This window comes from Pelmatolapia mariae, linkage group LG7 (assembly GCF_036321145.2).
Source record: "Pelmatolapia mariae isolate MD_Pm_ZW linkage group LG7, Pm_UMD_F_2, whole genome shotgun sequence".
NCBI lineage: Eukaryota > Metazoa > Chordata > Actinopteri > Cichliformes > Cichlidae > Pelmatolapia > Pelmatolapia mariae.
In genome coordinates this window covers 40,668,789-40,690,246 of record NC_086233.1, presented here as the reverse complement: position 1 = coordinate 40,690,246, position 21,458 = coordinate 40,668,789, and the positions used below count along the sequence as shown (strand labels likewise).

Sequence of the window (21,458 nt, the reverse complement as noted above, 5' to 3'; positions counted from 1 at the left end):
ACCCCTCCCTGGGGCCAGCTCCCCCGCTGACCCCAGTAGGCACCCCCATGCTCTGCAACCCACCAGGGAAAGGGGGCCCAGGCCCATCCGGACCAGGGCCCAGTGCAGCAGCGCCGCCCGGCCCCACAGAGCCGGGGACAGCCCACCCGACCCCACTACAGAGAAAACTGCACCCACCCCATCATCCACTCATCTTCCAGACTACACAAGACAATAGACGCCCAGGCTGAGATCTTCCTCCACCTCTCCTATATCTCCCCCTCCTGCAGAGAGAATTCCTGAGGAGAGGAAAGCTCCTGCAAGATGTGACAACCTCCCCCACCAGTTGAAGAGTCCCCCAGGTGGCTCGATGCACCGGCGGCGCCCTGCGCCAGGACTGGGCCCCCATATACCCACCCGCCCACAACCCCAGCAACACACCAACCAGGACCCGAGCCCCCGAGGCCCGGCCAGGGCCCCAGCCCAGAGACGGAGCGCCCCCAGAACCCCACGGCTGTCCCGGACCCACCCAGGGGCAGCCAGGCTACCAGGTCAGTAACCCACGTCCATCAGCACAGACCCTCCCCTAGCCCCGCTGCACGCAGCCACGAGGAAACCGTCACCTAAGAGCCAACAGAGCCCTTAATTGGCCATGACCGCTACCCCGGGTTGAGCCCCCCAAGGAAGATGCTCCTGGGGAACCCCCCGACGCCCTAAGCCTGTCCCTACCCCCACACCAATCACAACAGTGAAGGTGGGACCAAACTATGACCCCCCACCCCCACTAGGTGATGGAGCTGATCAAAGGAGCCCAGAGCAATTGATCTGATGTGGTGGCAGAGGCTGTATCAAGACTAATGTAATCTAATAGATAATTTCTATACTGGTTAGAATTAAGATTATTTTTATTTTTCCAGTTCATGAGGACTGTTTTCTTGGCTATGCATAGGGCAGTGAAAACCATGTGGGCTATATTCTTTTCTGAAGTGACATTATCTAAGCTGCCCAACAAACACACTAAAGGGGAAGTTGGAATGTTACATTTCAGACACTTCGATAAGTCTTCACATATCTCATGCCAAAACTTCTGAACTGGTGGACAGAACCAAAGAGCGTGGATATAATTGTCCGGTGAATTGGTTTGGCAGTGTGAGCAGTTGTTGGTAGACGTAAAGCCCATCTTGAACATCCGATGACCTGTATAGTGCACTCTATGTAGTATTTTGTATTGAATTAATTGAAGACTGGGATTTCTAATTAGATGAAAGGTTTTTAAGCAAATCTGAGACCAGAAGTTTTGGTCTAAGTTAACTGATAAATCCGCTTCCCATTTTGCAATAGGAAGTGATATTGATTCATCTATTTTAGAAAGCATTCTGTATATTTTGGATAGTAATTTGGGGGTTTTAAGAGTAAGAAATTGAACCACACTTGGTGGTGTTTGTAGTTCAACTTGACCCGGTTTAAATTTCTTTTTTACTATGGATTTAATTTGTTGATATTCTAAAAATCTTTTCTTGTTGATCCCATATTGTGTAACTAGTCTGTCAAATGAAATAAATTCTGTTCCTTCTAGTATATGTTCTAAATATTTGATTCCTTTACCACTCCAATCTGAAAAGTTTATCATATTATTGTTTTGTAATATGTCAGGGTTGTTCCAGATAGGTGTACGTTTGCATGGGATTAATGAAGACTCTGTCAACTTCAGAAACTCCCACCATGCTGTCAGAGAGGAGCTAATGTTGACGCTTTTGAAGCATTCATGTTGTTGAATGTTTGAGCTGATAAATGGTAGATCTGAAATCTCTAGATTATTGCAAAGTGCTTGTTCTACATCTAGCCAAGGTTCATCTAAGAGGGTATGTTTTAGCCATCCTGAGATAAATTGGAGCCTGTTGGCTAAGAAGTAGTGCTGAAAGTTAGGTAGTTCTAATCCTCCTTTATCCTTGGTCTTTTGTAGTGTTTTTAAGCTTATACGTGGGGGCTTATTTTTCCAAAGGAATTTGGACATATATGAATCTAGAGATCTGAACCAATCTTGTGGCGGTTTAGTTGGGATCATTGAGAATAAATAATTTATTTTTGGTAAGACCATCATTTTTATAGCAGCAACCCTTCCCATGAGTGATATGGGTAGACATTTCCACCTAGCCAGATCGCCTTCTACTTTCTTTAAAAGTGGGATATAGTTTAATTTAGTTAGATCTGCAAGCTTGGGAGAAACATTAATACCTAAATATTTTATATTTCCCGATTGCAGTGGAGTAGAAGAGGAATTATGGAAGGAGCAATTAATCGGAAGGACTGTAGATTTTGACCAGTTAATTGAGTAATCTGATATTCTTGCAAAAGAGTTTATCAATTCAATCACCCCAGAGATATTGGTTTGTGAATTTTGGAGAAAGAGTAGCACATCATCCGCATAAAGGCTGATTTTATGTTCCACGTTCTTGCATTTTATGCCCTTAATTACTGAATTCTGTCTAATTGCTGCTGCTAGTGGTTCAATAAAAATTGCAAACAGTGAAGGGGAGAGTGGGCATCCCTGCCTGGTGCCCCTCAGGAGACAGAAGCTGGAGGATGTCTGGTTATTTGTTCTGACACAAGCTGTTGGGGAATTATATAATATTTTTAACCAGCTGATGAAAGAAGATCCAAAACCAAATTTGTGTAAAGTTGCAAATAGAAATTTCCAGTTAACTCTGTCAAACGCTTTTTCTGCATCTAAAGAAAATATTGTAGTTTCAAGGTTTTTACTGTATGAGTAGTCTATCAAATTAAGTAATCTACGTGTATTTGTTGATGAGTGCCTACCTTTTATGAAACCAGTTTGGTCAGGATGAATTAAGAGGGGGGTTATTTTCTCTAGTCTCTTCGAGAGAGCTTTGCAGATTATTTTAAGGTCTACATTTATAAGGGATATTGGACGATAGCTTGAGGGATATACAGGGTCTTTGCCTGGTTTTAGCAGGAGATTAATGTTTGCAGAATTCATATTTGATGGGAGTCTGCCATTTTCTTTGATTTCCAACAGCGTTCTGTAAAAAATTGGGGCTAAAATCGTCCAGAATTCTTTGTAGAATTCTGCAGGAAAGCCGTCTGGACCTGGAGCCTTATTATTGGGCATATTTATCAGGGCTTCCTGGAGTTCACCTGGTGTCAGTGGCGAATCCAATGCCATTGCTTGAGAGTCTAATAATTTTGGGAGAGTTATGTTGTCTAAAAACTGATCAATTTCCTTTTTAGATGGGTTTATTTGTGGTGAATACAACGTTTTATAGAAATCCCTGAAGATGTTGTTTATTTGCTTCGGGTCATATACTGTATTCCCAGATGAGTCTTGAACAGCACATAGAGTTGTTTTTTCTTTATTTACTTTTAGCTGGTTTGCTAGAAATTGACCGGATTTATTACCATGTTCATAATTTTGTAAGCGTAGTCTTTGTACTAAGAATTTTGTTTTTTTATCAATTATCTCATTTAATTCTAGTTTTGTTTTGCGTATTTTGTTCAATGTTTCCTGATCTTGGTCGGACGCATAGGCTTCTTCTAGTGATTTGATGGTTTTTTCTAATTCCTGGATATTTTTGTTTTCTTTTTTCTTTTTATGTGATGAGAAAGAAATTATTTTACCTCTCATCACAGCTTTCCCTGCTTCCCATAGAACAGAAGCTGATGTTCCGGGAGTGTCATTAAAGTCTAAATATGAAGTCCACTCTTTTTTAAAATATTTAATAAAGTCTTCATCTTTAAGCAGTGATGTATTAAATCTCCAGTTTTTACTAGGCGTAGTATTATTCTTGTGCATTAGTGTTAAAGATACAGGAGCATGATCGCTGACAGCTATAGGGTGAATCTCAGTGTCTGAAATGTCCCTCAGCAGTGAGCTGCTGACCAAAAAATAATCCAGACGAGAGTAGGAGTTTTTTCTAAAAACGGACCAAAAGAGGGACATAAAAGTCAAAAATGAGGGAAAGACTGGAGGGAAAGACACTGATCAGGAATAGTGGTTAAAAGATATTTCCAAGGCATGAAATCCAAGTGAACAAAGAAAATTTAGTGAAAATCATTAGGAAGATATTGTAAGATCATATAAAAATGATGAGTAAACCTTTTGCTTTTACGGATTGATCTTCTCTCATTCATGCTTTTGCCTACTTTTAACCCGTGGAGTGCAACAGTCTTGCTTGCTGTGGGTTAAAAATTTCCACCAATCAATTTTTTAGCAGAAGAAGCACCTTCTCTATAAAAAGCAGAGGGAAACTCTGGTTTTCTATTCACCAAGGTGGGAAATGTATGGGTGCAAACATTGCTTGTGATTTTTAGATGCACTTGATTTTGACACAAACTGCTTCAAAGCTATTTCAGTTGCTCCTTTTTCACAAGGGGTCAAAAAATCAGGTATCTCAGATGTTATTCCTAACAAAACCACAAAAGGTTGTGTCTCCACCGGGATCCAAACCACTGTAGTCCCACTCCACTGTTTATCTATTCTAACCACTTTGTGTTTACCATGAAAGTTTTGTTGGCTCATTGGCTCATTAGCTTTTCTTGTCCTAAACTGGGAAGGCGTACATTTGAACTGATGACCTTCTGGCCACCTGCTCAGTCTCAGCCCAAGCTATGCAACAACAAGAAGCTGTGAGAGGTGGTCGTCTTTGCTATAGCAGTTCATTTCATTGTTAGTGCGGCAGAAAGAATATGTCAACTTTTCATGTATTTCAGTTTCCTGGTTGTTCCCAATGGACAAGGTGAGAGGGAACATAGGGTAGAGGCAGTGAAAGAAAAAGAGCGTTGTTCACCCCGATGGACTCCATTCTGGCTCAGGAAGTGTTTCCCTCGACTTCAGTTAGGCCACTGTGGGAATAACACAGTAGCTGTGTTTATAGGCCAAATTTCCCCCCTGCCTGCTTAATACAATAAGCTGTAATTTACACCGCCATTCCCTCCAGAGAGATTCCTCTTGTATGGCCTTGTCCCCAGAGGAAAGCTACCTATTATATTCAATGATACAAAGCTAATGTTGATCATGAGGCCCAAACAGTGGGAAGAATGATGCAGGAAAACCAGACATTTCTGAGGGTGAGGGTGAGGGCAAGCCGTGTATCAGCCAACCAACAAAATCACATTTAAAATTTACAATGCACAGAACTGTAGGGATTTACGGGATACTGACCCACACAAATGGACAGAACTGGAGACTGATTTACTGATTTATTCATGTTTCTGTTTTCTCGTTTTGCAGTAACTTCTCATTGAGGGACTCTTACCAAACTCAAATGAGGCAACAAAGTATGGTTAGCCAGTCATTACATGTCAGGTCCAGATTGATAGAGGTAACAGTGTTTCTGTGTGACTGCTTCAACTGAAGTGGATCTGAATATCAACAGTGTAAATGCAAAGTATCAATTAACTAACAATAAGCAGAAGAAACTGTGTAATAGTGCATTGTGTAACTTTTTTTGTACAGAACCAGAAATCACAGATATAACGCAGCCCTTGTTCCTGCAGGACCCTGTCAATGTGTTGGGGATATGCTGGACATGATTTGTTGTGTTTCCAATACCACAACTCTCTTTTTTTAGTATAAATAGCGTTGCAGCGTTGATATGGAAAAAAAATGTGTGTGGGTGGGTGAGTGTATTATTTAAAAGGTTTAATGGCACTGGTGTAACCGCACACCCTTTTAGAGACCCTGTTCTGTGCAGCTTGCTGCGAGGTCTGTAATTGCAGCATAACCACAAGTGATGAATGGTGTTCCAGGTGTGTTGGGTGCGTGTGTGGGGAAAATTGATGTGCTTCCGATCATTACTTGAAGCTCTGTTGATATTCGATGACATGTGGTCATGTATTGCATGTAAGTACAGTAAATTGTATTTTTTGTGTATTGGTAGCAATGTGTTTGAAATGAAATAGTTAATGTGTTACTGCAAGCGTCAAGCTAACTGATTGTCAAAAGTGTCAAAAGCATTCATTCTATCTATCCATCACCTTTTGGTAGTTATGGCCACAGCACCTGAAAACAGTGGAAGGATCTGTAAAATCCCCTTGCTTCCCGAGTTTGGAAAACTGTGCATTCACAGCAGTGGGGTGTCATACACTGACTGGCCACTTTATTAGGTACATGGTATGTTCATATATAATCAGCCAGTTACATTTCAGCAACCCGTTACGTTTATTTCACTTCAATTTAGGCAAACAGTTGCCTAAAGGTGCTTTATATTGTGAGGTAAAGCTACGATAACACAGAGAAAACCACAACAATCAGACAACCCCCTATATGCGTTTTGGCGACAGTGGGAAGGAAAAACTCACTTTTTACAGGAAGAAAGCTCCAGCAGAACCAGCCTCAGGGAAGGGCAGTTGGGGGCGGGGAGAGGAAGACGGGACAAAAGACATGCTGTGGAAGAGAGGCAGAGATTAATAATAACTAATGATTAAATGTAGAGAGGTGTGTATATACAGACCGCTTTGAGCTGATAGTAACAGTGACTCAAATAAATAACTACTCATTACAACCAAGGAGTGCAGAAGATCATCTCTGAACACGCAGCCTGTTAAACTTTGGAGCAGATGGGCTACAGCAGCAGAAGATACCAGGTGCCACTCCTGTCAGCTAAGGACACAAAACTGAGGCTACAGTTGACACAGGTTCAGCAAAATGGATAATAGAAGACTGAAAAAATGTTGCCTTGTTTGATAAGTCTCTTATCTTATCAGGTTGGTAGGGTCAGGATTTGACATAAACAATATGAGAGCATGGATCCATCTTGCTTGTATCACCAGTTATTGGTGATATTCATGGTGGTATAAAGGCGGCAGACTTTGGCCCCCTTATTACTAAGTGAGCATTTTTCAAACCCCACTGCCGACCTAAGTATGTAGATATTCTGATGGGCTGCTTCTAGCAGAACTGTGTCACAAAGCTCAAACATTAGTCAAACTGGTTACTTTAACATGGCAGTGAGTTCACTGTACTCACAATGGTCTTTACCGTCACCAGATCTCAACCCAACAGAATACCTTTGGGATGTGCTGGGACAGAAGATTTGTCTCTCGGATGTGCTGCCGACAAATCTGCCAAATCTCCGAAATCCCTGAGGAATGTTAAGGGCTGAAAAAAGTGCCTTGGTACAAAGGCAGGGTACAAGAAGTACTGCCAGACTGTCAAAATGTGGCAAAAAGACGAATGTGAGACAGTTCCTGAAAAGTCATATTTAGATCAAATGATCACTAAAGTTTTTCAGGAGATGAAAAAATGCCAGCTTCAGTATGAGGACACCATGTTTTGCCAGAGTCCAGCTGTTGTAAGCAAACTTCCTGCTCCATTCACAGATTTCTATAGTTTCATTACTGTGTCTTTGTTAGTGTTTGAATACACATAAATCATGTTAATGAGAAACCTTTGGAGTTAATTTAAGACTCTTTTGTGGATATTGTGTTTTGCATAGACTTAGTGAAACGGGTGCTCGGCTGTTTTGTTTACTAAATAATGTTCCAGACACGTAGCTCTTAGAGAAAATATCAAAATGTATATTGGTGTTTGTTGGGCTGTTTTCAACTGAAACAATCAATTGGGGAAATGTAGCATTCCATTTATTTTAACACACATGTTGTGTTGGTAATTATATTGCAAAATGCTATAAATAATTGTCCAGCCATTTAGATTTTCTGAAATTGGCTAATAACATTTATATTGAGTCCATTCCCATTGATATACTAGGTTAAGACAGATTATAAATGCCATTGGTTACACATGTGAAGTTCCTGTTTTGGAAATTTCGAGTATACATAGAGTGTGTGTGTCAACTCTGCTTTGCACAATAGATCTTTTAAAGTGAGCCAAAATCAAATGAAGAATTACCTCAGGAAAGATGACACATTCTGGATCGTTTTCCTTCATGTCAATAAAAAGTTATTGCTATCTTCCAGCGTTGCTATTGTTCATATAATGTTTCCCAAGTTTCCCCTGTTTTGAATAAATATAGCAGTTATGAATAAATATAGCAGTTATGAATAAATATAGCAATAATGAAAAACAGAGGTGACAAAGGAAAAGAACCCCACCTCCACCTACTTATCAGGTGTCCTGATCTGACTTGAGCGCTGATTGCTTAAAAAATGGGGGTTGGGTAGTGGTGGGAGGTGTGTGTTGGGTGCTAACGCAATGCATTGTTGTACATTTGTTTAAAACAAAAAAAAAGAAAGAGAACTGTTTATTTCAAGTCCTGTTTCTATCTTCTCTTAGAAAGTAGTACTCTTGTTACTAGATCATTTTGAATGGTGTCAGGCTACATTTTTGTTTGATGATCGTCTCCGGGTGGCGCTTCTTCTTCTGTTACATGTTGCAGTCAGTTTCAGCTTATATAAGCAGTACCAGAGTTGGGACTATGATGATGATGTTGTCGTTATACAGACGTGAACAAATTGGTTGGTACCATCTCTGAAATGACTTATAACTGCCATCTCGTGTTGTTTATTCCATATTTAACACATATCTGACTTTATTTTTGATTTCTGATTCAGTTAAATATTTGATACAATTAAAGAAATGAAAACACCCCATGTCTGTATTTCACAATGAAATGTCTGCATTTGCCAACAGGTAGTCTGGCATGTGGTCTAGTTTTCTTTGCTCCTTCCTGAGCAAACTACTCAAGCGCTCTCAGGTTTGAAGGATGGTGTCTCCACACTGCAATTTTCAGCTCTTCCCATGGATGTTCAATAGAAGATTAAGATCCTGGCTCATGGAGGGCCATTTAAGAGTAGTCCAGTGTTTATTTTCTAGCCATTCTTGAGTGCCTTTAGCTTTCTATTTTGGGTCCTTATCCTGTTTTATCCTGCAACTGGGGCTAAGCTTTCTGACGCTCCATCTTCACAGTAGGTACACTAGGTGTCCTTTGTTAAAGCTGACAGAAAAAAAATCACCAGTTTTACCTCAGTTCAAAGGAATTTGGGGTTTGTCAACATGCATTTTGGCTCATTCTAGTTTTGCTTTTTTGAATTTTTCCGTCGGAAGAGGAGCCCACTTGGTTCTTCTTCCATGGAGCCCGTTATTGTTTAACATGCAAAGGATGGGGTGATCAGATAGTGACATGATTTTTAATGGCTTTCTTTACTCTTCTTCTACCATCCACACTATCACTTCTGATGAACCTGGGTTGTAATTCTCCTTCCCTACACATCCTGGAAGGTTGGCTTATATTTTGTAAGAAAATTGGCAACCGTGGTCACAGGAACACAAAACCTCCGGAGATAGTCTTAACCTTTAATATCTATAATCTTCTGTCAGAGATCCACAGACAGCTGTCTCCTTTCTCTGTCTCTGCTTTCTCTGGTTAATGTTCAGTATGTTGCATACAGTGATACCTGATTAAGCAACAGCCAAAGTAAGCTGAATGGCTGATGAAAAGCTCAAAGACACCTGTGATGATAATTAAGATTAAATACTATGTTACTTTATTAGATTATTATTGTAGAGTCTTTGCCTTACAGTATAAAACATATTGAGGTGACTATTATTGCGATTTGGTACTATAAAGATAAAATTGAATTGAATTAAACTTTGTTTAAAACATGAATATTATGCCAGGATTAATAGTTGCTTTATGGGTACCAACAAATATGCCCATACTATTTTAGCACCTCTTTATAAAATATTCATACTTATATTTTTACTCTGTCACAGGCATGTAAGTATATGACAGACATCGGTATTAACTGAAGCCCCTTTAGGATAACTGCAGTGATGTTTCCCTCTTTTAGGTGTTGTTCTCCCGATTTGCCTCTCCCCATGTCAACATCCACCTGGACTCAAGACCTGTCACCGCCAGTGTAGCACTGCTCGATCCTGACCATTCAGATGGAGCAATTCTGATGGCCACAGGAAACAAGGTAAACCACTAATTATGGAATGCACCTGTGCGTTTTTTGTTTGTTTGTGCCTGTAGGTTTTTTGTTTGTTTGTTTGTTTTTATATTAAGTTCTTTTGTTCTGAATTCTGTCCACCTAGATCACTAAGGTCCCTTTAATTGGCCCTGGCTGTGGTCAGCTGACCACATGCATTTCGTGTTTGTTGTCGTCAAGAGTGACAGAATGTGGCTGGTGTGATGGACGCTGTACAAGAGCAAGCGAGTGCACCTCCTCCATCTGGACCCAGGAATACTGCACACCTGAGATCTCTAAGGTAACCACAGTACACAAAGGTTGTGCATGTTTTGTGTGTTCATCATTAGCCACAGGCATGATTTGGTCATTTCAAAATGAGCACTATTAAAGCTCATTGATATTTCAGTTTTTAAGTTTCTTCTATATGTTCTTCAGTGGTTCTGAAATAAAAAGTAAACTTAAGTAACTTCTCCCGACTTTGTTTCCTTAGCCATGTATCATACAATCACACCATGCTGTGTTCATACCTTACTTAGACTGTCTCTTACTCTTCTCCTGCCAAATACTGTTCATGTAACCTGTCTGTTGAGCCTTTCATCTGCACGTGTTTGCACTGTATTTGTATAGTACTTACGAAGGTTAAGGTGCTTCCTGAGAGGCAGACGTTTTACAGCTGCACTGAACTACTAAACTCTGCTCTGGCATTGTCATACTCAACTAAGCTCAGCTGGCTCAGCTGGATTCCATTCTCTCTGACTTTAATGCTACACTCCATGCTGCTACTCTGCCTTCATTTAAACGCACACACACACAAAAATGGCAGCTGGCCTCCATTGCCCTAAATGTACCTCTAAAAGCGCCTTTTGTGCTTGAAGGTCTTTTACAAGACTCGGCCTCAATGCAGAAAAGCTGAGTGGATGTTTCTTGCACAGCAGTCGTTGCCTGGTTGTTACCTTCTGAGGGTTGTTACTTACTCTTCTGCATCATGTGCTCAAAGTGTGTGTGTGGTTTTTTTCTAAGAAGGAAACCAGTTAGTTGAAAAAGCTTGGTATTGAGCAGTTTTTAGAAATGGACAAAATTAAGTTCAGAATTCAACTGCACGCTTCTTTACTTTCTACATCTCATCTCAGAACATATTTATAGTATTGCAGATGTCTGTTAAGTTCAGGGTCCACATCTCAATTTTATGGGAAGAAAAATGTAAAAGGGATTGTTTAAAATATGTTCTTTATGAATGCATTAGGTTAATCCAGCCTCTGGACCAATACGAGGCTCTACTGTAGTGACGATTTGTGGCAAGAACTTTGGCTTCGACAAGACAGAGAACTTCAAGGCTTCCATGGTAACCGTGGAGGTGGCAGGGGCTTCCTGTAAACTGTCCAGGCAAGAAAACTCCAACAGGTATGCTTGTGTTTTGGTAAAGAGTGTTTTTTGGGGATGGGAGGGTTAATAAATGTTGTGCATGTGTTTTGTGCAAGTTGCACTGGCCTGCTGTGACATATTCAAACAGCACTGGTTCTACACAGTATCTGAAAAGCCACCTTTTAGAGGAAAAGGGAGAGCCAGAGTGTATGTTAAGTGGTGAGTGTTTATGAAACAAAGGGACCACTACACTGGTGTCCTATAGGGGGAGAGCACATTTATTAGGGGTTATTGTGTTGAAGGAAGAATGTTAAGAAGCCCCAAACACCCCCACCCCTAACTCTTTTGCAGCCTGCAACATTCAACACATGACTCCCTTAACTGAAAAATTGCTGGGAAAAATCACTGAATGCAGACTTTCCGCTTTCCCAAATCCACTGGGGCCATGTCTCATTCAGAAGAACCCTTTTGCTGCAAACAACCTCATTACAAATTGGGGGGAAAATAAAAACACTGCCCACACAATCCCATGAAAATTGTGTCTTTGTGCATTCCTGCAGGGCAGTGGATGATCATTGAATTAAGCTAAATGCCGGCTGGCTTGGCAGGGTATAATGCCTGATCTATGTGTTGTTTGGGGGGGGGGGTTGGCTATAGGTGGACTGAGATGCACTGTTCCCCGGTGTTTAATGGGAACTTCACCCCATCAGGAGACATTGTGAAGGTCACCAGTGGCCAAAATGTGACCAAGTTCAAGGGTTTCAATTTTGTGGTAAGACTACTTTTTTCCTTCTTTTTGGTATCACTGTTTTGAAAATCTCAGTACTTTACAACTGATTCTTGACATGTAAAAATGGAACGTGGTGATATCACATGTTACCAGGTGTACTTGATGATGGTAAAGCTGCTGTTTAAAACTGTTTAGGATTGATTTGTAATTCTTCGGTTCTTACGATTCTTAGAGTCAGTTTCAAAAACTATATATTTTTTACCCACAGAGTGGGTAACAAACTTTATACATACCTGTTATTAAAATGCATCTTGGGCTACAGCCTTGTGCAAAACAAATGGGTAGTAATAACTACGCGCTTATGAACTGGTGCATCACTGCTTAATTTCCCTGGGGTGACAAATGTCAGACAAGTAAGCGGTCCTAAAATATCAACTGAACTTCTTGTACACTGCTAGAAAGTTAACTTGCTCTCAATTTTTCCAAACCGCCTCAGAATGTCATCACTGATGATCACATGAACAAGTACTTGATATATTGAAAATAATAATTTATATAATTGTAATATTACTCATATTCACGATAAATAAATTCATATGTAAGGTAGAGACCCAATAGTAATACAAAGAAACCCCCAACAATCAGACGACTATGAGCGAGTACTTGGCAACAGTGGGAAGGAGAAACTCTCTTTTAACAGGAAGAAACCTCCAGCAGACTCAGGCTCAGGGAGGGCATCTATTTGCTGCAACTGCTTGGGGCTTAGGGGCAGGAGACAGGACAAAAAACACACTGTGGACACAGAGAAATGAATAACGCATACGCATGGTGAGTGAAAAGATCTGAGAAAAAGTGGTGCTCAGTGCAACATGGGAAGCCCCCAGCAGCCTAGGCCTATTGCTGCGTAACTAAGGGAGGATTCAGGGCCACCTGAGCCAGGCTTAACTTATAGGCTTTATCAAAAAGGAAAATTTTAAGCCTAATTTTAAAAGTAGCAATGTCAAAATCCTGAGCCCAAACTCAGAGCTCCTCTTTCAACATGATATATGATAATATGGAGAAAAACCCAGCTCTTGTAAATATGTAGTTTACCCTCCATCATTAATAACACCATTTAGTTGATATTGCAGCACCATGGAAGAGGATCTGATAGCTAGATAAATCTGAAAATCTGATATCGTGAGCACTAAAATCTCCATGTGTTCTTCATAAATCCTGGGTACGTTCATACCTTTATTTTGTAGTCCAGTAGTGATCATACCACATGTTAATGTTAATGTCAATGCCAGATTAAAAAAAAGTTGGTGGTTGTCTCCTTCTCTACCTGTAGGACCCCGTGATCAGTGACATCTTCCCAACATTTGGGCCAAAGTCAGGAAACACCATGCTGACCATTACAGGAGCAAACCTGGATACGGGAAGCAAGCGAGAGGTGACAATAGGGAATGCAATCTGCAACGTTCAGAGGTACGATCACTCTTTTTTTCTTAATACTGCCTTTGTTTTCTGTTTGGCTTACACAGATATATTGTCTGTATGGATAATTTCATGTTATCTTTTTTAGTTGTGGGCTTTTGGGGAGGTTTTTTTTTCATGTCATCAGAAAAGAATATAAAGCAAGTGTTTATTGTGCCTTAGCATTACTTTCATTTTAGGGAGACTTTTTTGCCTAGCATTAACCTTTGCAGAAAGGCTAATAAAATTAAATGATCTTTTTTTCAGTTTTTCATTATCTCTTGTTTTTCTTGCTCTTGTCCTCATTCTATACCTTTTTCTGCTCTACAAGCAGAATTACCTGCAGGTCCGATGAGAAAAATGCATGAATAGCCTCTTGGACAATGCTTACCATTGTACATACTAAAAAAAACCAATACATCATTTGTTTTTACTCACTCACCCTGACCTTATCTTTATCACCACCATCAGCTGGTCATCCAACATGGTGACCTGTAAGACGCCACCATATGCTGTTCTTTCAAGCCAAACTGTGAAGCTGACAGTGGATTCGGTGGAGCGCCGCGCCCCTATGCAGTTCACCTACAACCAAGACCCGATCATCAACAACATCCAGCCCTCACGCTCCTTTGTGAGGTTAGAGTTTAGTTTATTAAGATCCCCATTGGCCCCTGCGATAGCTGTAGCTACTCTTCCTAGGCTCTGACGAACTTTTCAACAAAAAAACCTTTTTCATATCTAAAACAGTCATTCAAATGATTCATAATGAATTCTGATATCATTTATAGCCACATCTGTGTGATGGCCAGAGTTGAACTGCTTACTACATATTTAAGCCCATTTCTTAAGAAAAAAAAAAAAAGTTGGGAAGCAATGATTTACAAATCTCATAAATCCATATTTTATTCACAGTAGGGCATAGAAAACATTTCAGCTGTTTAAACTGAGGCATTTTACTATTTCACAAAAAATATTAGCTCACTTTGAATTCGAGGGCAACAACATGTCTTAAAAAGGTTGCAATGGGAGCAACAAAAGGCTGGAAATGTAAGTGGTGCTAAAAAGAAACAACTGCAGTTGTCAGTTTTATTCATATAGCTCAAAATCACAACAACAGTCACCTCAAGGGGCTTTGTATTGTAAGATAAATACCCTATAGTAATACAATGCAATAATTTGGCATTTAATTAGGTCTGTTGGCAATAGGTCATTAAAATAATTGGGTATGAAAGAGCATCTTAGAGCTTGGAAGAGTTTCTCAGAAGTGTAGACAGGCAGAGTTTCACCCATCTGCAAAATACTACACCTTCAATTGTGATAAAATTCCAGAAGAAGTTCCTCACAGTAAAGTTCAGAAGATTTTTAGTATATGGTAATATTATCAAAAGATTCTTAGAATTGGGAGAAGTCTGCGTTCAAGGTACAAGGCAAACACTCAGTACTAGATGCCCGTAATCTTTGGGCCTGATTCTGTTGTGGGGTGTCCTGAGCCCATGCAGTGACACCACTGCATGGGCTCAGGAACACTTACAGAAAACACTGTCTGTGAACAAAGTTCACCATCACATCTGCAAATGCAGATTAAAGTGATAGCGACACAGTGATACAGAGAAGAAGCCATATATGAACATGATCCAGAAAGGCTGCTATCTTGGGCCAAAGCTCATTTAAAATGGACTGAGGCAAAGTGAAAAAAAATTCTGTGGTCACATGAATCAAAATTTCAAATTCCTTTTGGAAACATGGGCCAGACCAAATGGAAGAGGATTGATCTGGATTGTTATCATTCCTCAGTTTAAATGCCTGATGGTTAGGTGGAGCAGCTGCCTACTGAATTGGCAGCATGCACATCTGGTAAGGCACCAACCAATGCTGAAAGGTATATACAGGTTTTAGAGCAATTCATGCTCCCATTTAGACAATGTTTTTTTCAGGGAACGTCTTGCTTATTTCAGCAAGACAACAGTAAAATGTATACTGCATCTATTTGAACAGTATGGCTTCATAGCAGAAGAGTATGGGTATTGAAACAGTCTGCCTGCAGTCCAAACCCTTCCCCTACTGAAAACATTTGGAGAATTAATAAAACAAAAAGTACAACAAAGCAAACACAGGACAGCTAGAATCCTCAATCTGACAGAAATGGTAAAACATTCCTCTCACATTTTCTCCTTTTCTATCTTCTATTGTGAATAAAATATGTTTGAGATTTGTAAATCAGTGCATCCTGTTATTATTTAATTTTTTCCGAGCATCCCACCTTTTTTTGTAAGTGGAATTGTATTTAGTTTGGATATCAGTTTGCAGTCTCAGCAAATTTCCTCTGAATATGAGCTCAGACATATATTTCTTGACCCAAGATGAAGTACGAAAGAGTGAGTTGGCGTTTCGACTGCCGATTAATGCTTTAGTTTTTAGAGCAGTAGGAAATGAGTGGGAGGTGATGAGTGGCTAAACTGCTAACGCTAACAGCTGGTCACTCCCTGTAGGATTCTACTGTTTCCCCTTCTGATGCTAATGCTAATATCCTTTCTCTCCCACCTCACTGTAGCGGAGGCTGCACAGTGTCGGCTCATGGTTTTTTCCTCAAGTCTGGCCTTCAACCCATGATGCTTGTCTCCATTGGTCAGAATACTGAGACCTTCCATGTGGTAAGTACAATTCGGATTTTAAACATTAAAATGAGAAATCCATTAATTGTATTACAAAGTTAAAAAGTGTGTTCATGCCCATATGGAAAAGAAATAGAAAAAACTTATAAAAGACTTGCATAAGATATGGCCTACTTCATATAGTGAATCATATAAGGCTTATATGATTTACTCATGAAAGTGGCCACTTTCTCATTACTTTCATATATTGTTTTAGGAAGTATCCAAAACATACAAGTTTCATTTATAGAATTTTTCAAGGGATCTTATATCTGTTTTCACTCTTGTATGCTTTTCATACAAGTTTCACACAAGACAGATACAAACTTTATAAGATTTATATATATCTTTTCCGTATGGGTGAGCTTTACACAGTAAGTTTATGTTGGGTGGAACTCGTACTGTGGAAGTTGCATGACTGCAGAAACTGGCATTAATATCAGCAGTTGGGATGGGAATTTATTTTAAATCCTGTTGTCAGTGAATCTATATTTAAGTAGATGAAGAAATGCAAGTTTGAAATTTGGTTTTCCACTGGTTTGAAAAATACAGTCTAGAGATGATGATACTTTGGAGATGGCCACCTCTCCTTCCTTGTTTTTGTACATCGGTTCAAACGTCAATTCAACATAATAGAAAAAAGCCACTGTTTAAAGCTCTGTGGGGTTTTTTTTAAAAATCATGAAAATGTAAACATGAATATGTCAAGTAAACCTTTTGGTTCCTAATTTACGTTTCTGAGTTTAGGTCTTGAGGCTTCTCATATCCTGGGCCGCATTAAATCACATGATGAACAGCAGCAGGCGAAATGGAGAAAAATAAACATTCCAGTACCTCACTATCACATGCATGGTATTGCCATTATGCATACCCACGCTTCCACAAACCTCTTAGAAGAAAAAAAGATTTCTCCACAATAGTAAAAAGCTAAAGTTTCAGACAGACATGAGAAGAAAGGAAATGGAAAATCCACAGTCTGATCTGCAGGATCCAGCTGTAACCTCTGACTCACGCACAGTAGCAGAAGCAAAGCCTTTAGGATGCTCTGGCTCACCTCACCTCCGTCAGGTTTTATTCCACTTATTGCACGAAAGTGATATGCACACACATACACGTACACACACGCACCACTTTACAGTGAAAGCCTGGAGGTGTTTTAAATTATACAACCTGACACACACACACAGCTTTCACCACGCTGTCTGTGGCCCTTTAAAATCGCTAAAATTGATGTAGCTCAATTATAAAAGCCTTAAGAAGTTGTTAAATGTATATAAAATGTCATCCAGGTCATAAGTCAAAGGCAAGGGACTGGTTTGAGTTACAGTGACATTTCTACTGACTAATCCGGCCCATTAGACTCTTGATAAATGACATTTTATAGCTCATATATTATATCACCTGAACAAGAGACTCATATTTGAACAGAGGGAAGCTGTACAATGTCATCATTAAGGTTAAATGCACTTTTTTTCTACCAGTCCACATGGCCTTAGTGTTATACTTCCTGCATTTGAGAGTATTTGAGGATCTGCCTGGGTCCAAGTAAATGTCATCATCAGAAAGTGAAATGTGGCTATCCACTTACCCTCTACATTGTTGTGACTGCTCTGACTTACCCATGCAGACATTACGCTATCCATGCATTACGCTACAGGTTATTAAAATGACTTTGTCCACAATGTGTGCAGCTGAGATTATATAATTTCATTTAGGACATCTCACCGAAGTGCCAGTGCTGTTACACTGTGGTTCACTGCAAAATGACATTCAAACTATTTCACATTGTAAGTCAGAGTGTTTTTATGGGTGATATTACTGAATGGGATGGACAGTTTTGCTTCACTTCCCAGCAAAAAGATGAAGATCTTCAATGTAAAACACAGGCGAGAGAAAGGGAAAAAAACTTCTTGGCAAGTGTTTTGCTGTCTTAGCAAAGTTTTCATGTTGCAGCCAGAATAATTCAATCCTGTCTGAAGTAACAATGCTGACCGCATAAACTACCCAGCATGGTTTCCGACGATGTGAACTTACTGATCCTCTGATCCACTCTCATAGTGCACTTGGATAACAGTCTCACGGCTTGGGTTTCATTGCAGTTGCTGTTAAAATGATACCATTTTTTCTCCTTTAAGAGAGAAAGTAAATTAAGTAAGTTTAACCTCTTCTCGTCCTGCCTTCAGCTGAAACTAAACAGAAACTGTTGCTCTTACTTTCCTGTAACTTCTCCAATTGCATATTCGGTTGAGAAATGGTTCTAGCAAATGTTCTTTGAGACTAAACGTGGCGTGTTTTTCTGGTGATTCAAAACAAACAAACAGGTCCTTTCACACAGGGAACGTGTGCCCTGTCTCTTTGTGTGTTGTTTGCTTTAGGGAGGCGGTTTAAGGGCAAGAAGTGTAATGATGTTATCTGTCATCCTGAAACGCTCCTGCAGGTTCAGTCAGGAGATAATAATAAGCTTGGTAAATACACACGAATACCTGAACAAAACACCTACTCTAATGGAATAAGACCTCCATGTCAAATCTTAGTGGCAGAATATCCTTTTATCTGTCTTTGTTTTTCTGTCACACTCTCAAAAACACACACGCACACACAGTCTGTAGTGTCTCATCTTTCATTTTCCCTTTCTCTGGTCATTGACCTGCGTTCAGGTCATCACTTGATGGGTCTCAAGGGAGCTCAGGCTTCATTACACACCAACAGCATGAGCAGATGCAACTCTGAAATTAGCCTGATGATCCAAAATTACTAGTTCCTATTCCTACTTCATCCATCAAGTAGACGGACCTCCCAGTGTAGCTGTTATCACTGCGTATTTTGTTGGCGAACATCCTCTGAGTTCCTCTGAGAGACAGTAGGTTTTTTCTTGGTTTTTTAATTCCTTTATTATTTTTCTTTCTTCGTTAGTGTTTCTCTAGCATCCCCTCACATGTCAGTGTCAACTGCTTCAATCATTAATCTCCAGTATGAGAAAAAAAGACGATCTGTCCACTTCACGTGCCAAGATTTGCCTACTTCATGTTATTTTCCCTTTTGAGTTACACTGACATTCTCTGTTCTCTTGTTGCCACATTGCTTTGCTTTTTTAATTTTCTACCCTGTGTGAACAGTTAGCAGGGGTGTAGATTCTTGACTGACCAGTGGGTGATGCCACATCTCTGTTTAGTTAATTAAATCACGTTTTACTTCACGTGCACATCAAAAAACAAATATTGCTGAATTACAGTTTTGAAAAATGCAGTCATCAGTTTCAGTTTGTAGCAAACTGTTACAGCCACATTTGACTGGTGTAATTTCATCTGTAGTTTTATGGGATGTGTAGGGCCATTTTGCTTTTTAAAGGGTTTTTTTATGTGTCACCTGTTCCTACGGTAATGGAAGCTTATATGCGGGTAGTCATGGTTTAGTTCACTTTAAAGGTATTAACACATTTTGTGACAGTGTGTGTGTCTAAGATGACTGAAGGCATGTTTAAGTGAACCTTCGACCTCAGAGATTATCGTTCATTTTGAACCGGAATAACAGACCAAAGAATAGCAAAGACGAATTTCAGGCTTTCTGGAAAGGGCAAGAGAAAGCATGAAGTGAAATGCTTGTATAAAAAGGGCTATTATTACTAATGATTTAGGAAGGGATCATGCCCCATAGGGCTCCAGCTGTCGCCTGTTAAATTCTTTCCAGTAAACGGGATGGGTTAAGCCTTAGCCTAGGAAAGGACAGTATAAGTGTCTCATTGTAAGTCTCATTGTGTCTCATTGCAAGGATCTTTCACAAATGGACAACACAGAAGTTTCTATCGCCAAGAGTAATGTGAGCCGGCGTGTCATGCCTCTAGAACTGCGTTCATGTGATTAGCTTAGTGTCCAAGAAGCTGTTAAAGAATGATCCTGCGCCCTGATAGAAAAACCTGCCATCCAATCAGATGAGATCCTCAGCTCTGAGATCTTCACACTAAAACAGGTTGTAGAAAGAAAACCAAGACCTACTGAGAAACCAACAGCAGAGATTTAGGGGTCTCAGCTAGAGCCAGAGCATAAAAAAACAGCCAGTGTTGACTTGATATCTGGCCTTTAGATCTCCAGTAAAGCCCAGTCTCAGCCAATCTCAGCTTTCCCACAAACATCAAAGAGATTTCTTTTATGCTCCATCGTGAAAAGCTGGCATGGTCACAAAGTCAAAGGAGGCTACATATACACACACAAAAAAAACAGCAAAATGTCATCTGTGAATTTTCACATTGCTCCTAAGACAAAGCTCGGGGAGTGGAGTTCATGATGCCAGGACTGCTTTGCTGTACTGCACCATCACAGATAGTTTGGTTTAACTGGAGGCTTCACCGCAGCCAGACACCTGTTGCCTGAATTCACAGATTGGCTTGTTTCGTGTCAGACGCCTCTTCCTATCTCATCCTGGAGGAAATAATCCTTCCAGCTGACACCTGAATGCCTCACAGAGTTTCTTTACTTTCCCATGGCCCCCCACAGCTGGTAGGTGTCTGAAAGTATTTGTTCCTGTTAGACCTGTGCTGTGGCTAAAATACGAGACCATAAGATAAAAGTGGTACCAGCCATTTATCAAGAAAAAACAGTTGTTGTCAACAATAAACAGGTAATTAATACCAGATATGTCGATCTGTGGGTTAAAACATATCAAACAGTTCCAAAACCTGATTTTGAGGATTTCAAATAAACTTATGTTTATTTGATAACCCATAAAGTACTCTTGCAAAGAGTTCATTATATTATAGATAAACATATTTAATGTAATGTAGTCCATCTCAGCAACTGAAAAGAAATAAGTAAGAGCATATATAAAAAGACAGAGTGTCTAAGGGGGTGCAAAATGCATTATATAAAAGGCAAAATGAGAAATAATAAAACTGACACTAAAAAGCCGAGCAAAGATGCAGCTGAAGTGAAGTCTTTAAACCCAAAGTGTATGACCGCACAACGCAGTGTGGTAGGAAGCAGCTCCGGTATAAATCACTCTTGATGTGACAAGCACTTTTGTACGTGGGAGCTCCGTTATGACTTGGCTTTTTCACAGGCTGTTACACTAATGATCCTTCGGGGACAGCAGAGGTTTTTGGGATCGCTGGTTCTCTCATCACCCCACAGTAAACCTCTTGGCTCACTTGCTGTCCAGCTTGCCCAGCAATTGTATTCACAGCTGCTCCCAACTTAAAGCCCGTCACCTTCTCTCCTTAAATAAGAGGAGACATCAACTAAACAATGAATCTGACTGCAGTTTCCACTAATTCACGGGATATTTTTCCTTTCACTGCACCCATGGGAGGCAAGGAGGAGGGGGTTTGCCCTTCGTCCTATTCTGTCCGCTCCTTATTGATATGTAGACGAGAGAGGTGCATTGGATTGCTTTTGTTA

General features: G+C 40.1%; 1 protein-coding gene across 1 annotated transcript in view; it reads left to right on the top strand.

Moving 5' to 3' along the window:
- The window catches only part of met (MET proto-oncogene, receptor tyrosine kinase), a 72,505-nt gene that overhangs the window by 27,601 nt on the left and 23,446 nt on the right, over positions 1-21,458 (top strand). The window contains exons 4-10 of the mRNA XM_063479102.1: positions 9,748-9,876; positions 9,995-10,168; positions 11,114-11,271; positions 11,890-12,004; positions 13,293-13,429; positions 13,889-14,053; positions 15,969-16,068. Of these exons, the coding sequence (XP_063335172.1) occupies positions 9,748-9,876; positions 9,995-10,168; positions 11,114-11,271; positions 11,890-12,004; positions 13,293-13,429; positions 13,889-14,053; positions 15,969-16,068 (978 nt within the window). The remainder of the gene's footprint in view (positions 1-9,747; positions 9,877-9,994; positions 10,169-11,113; positions 11,272-11,889; positions 12,005-13,292; positions 13,430-13,888; positions 14,054-15,968; positions 16,069-21,458) is intronic.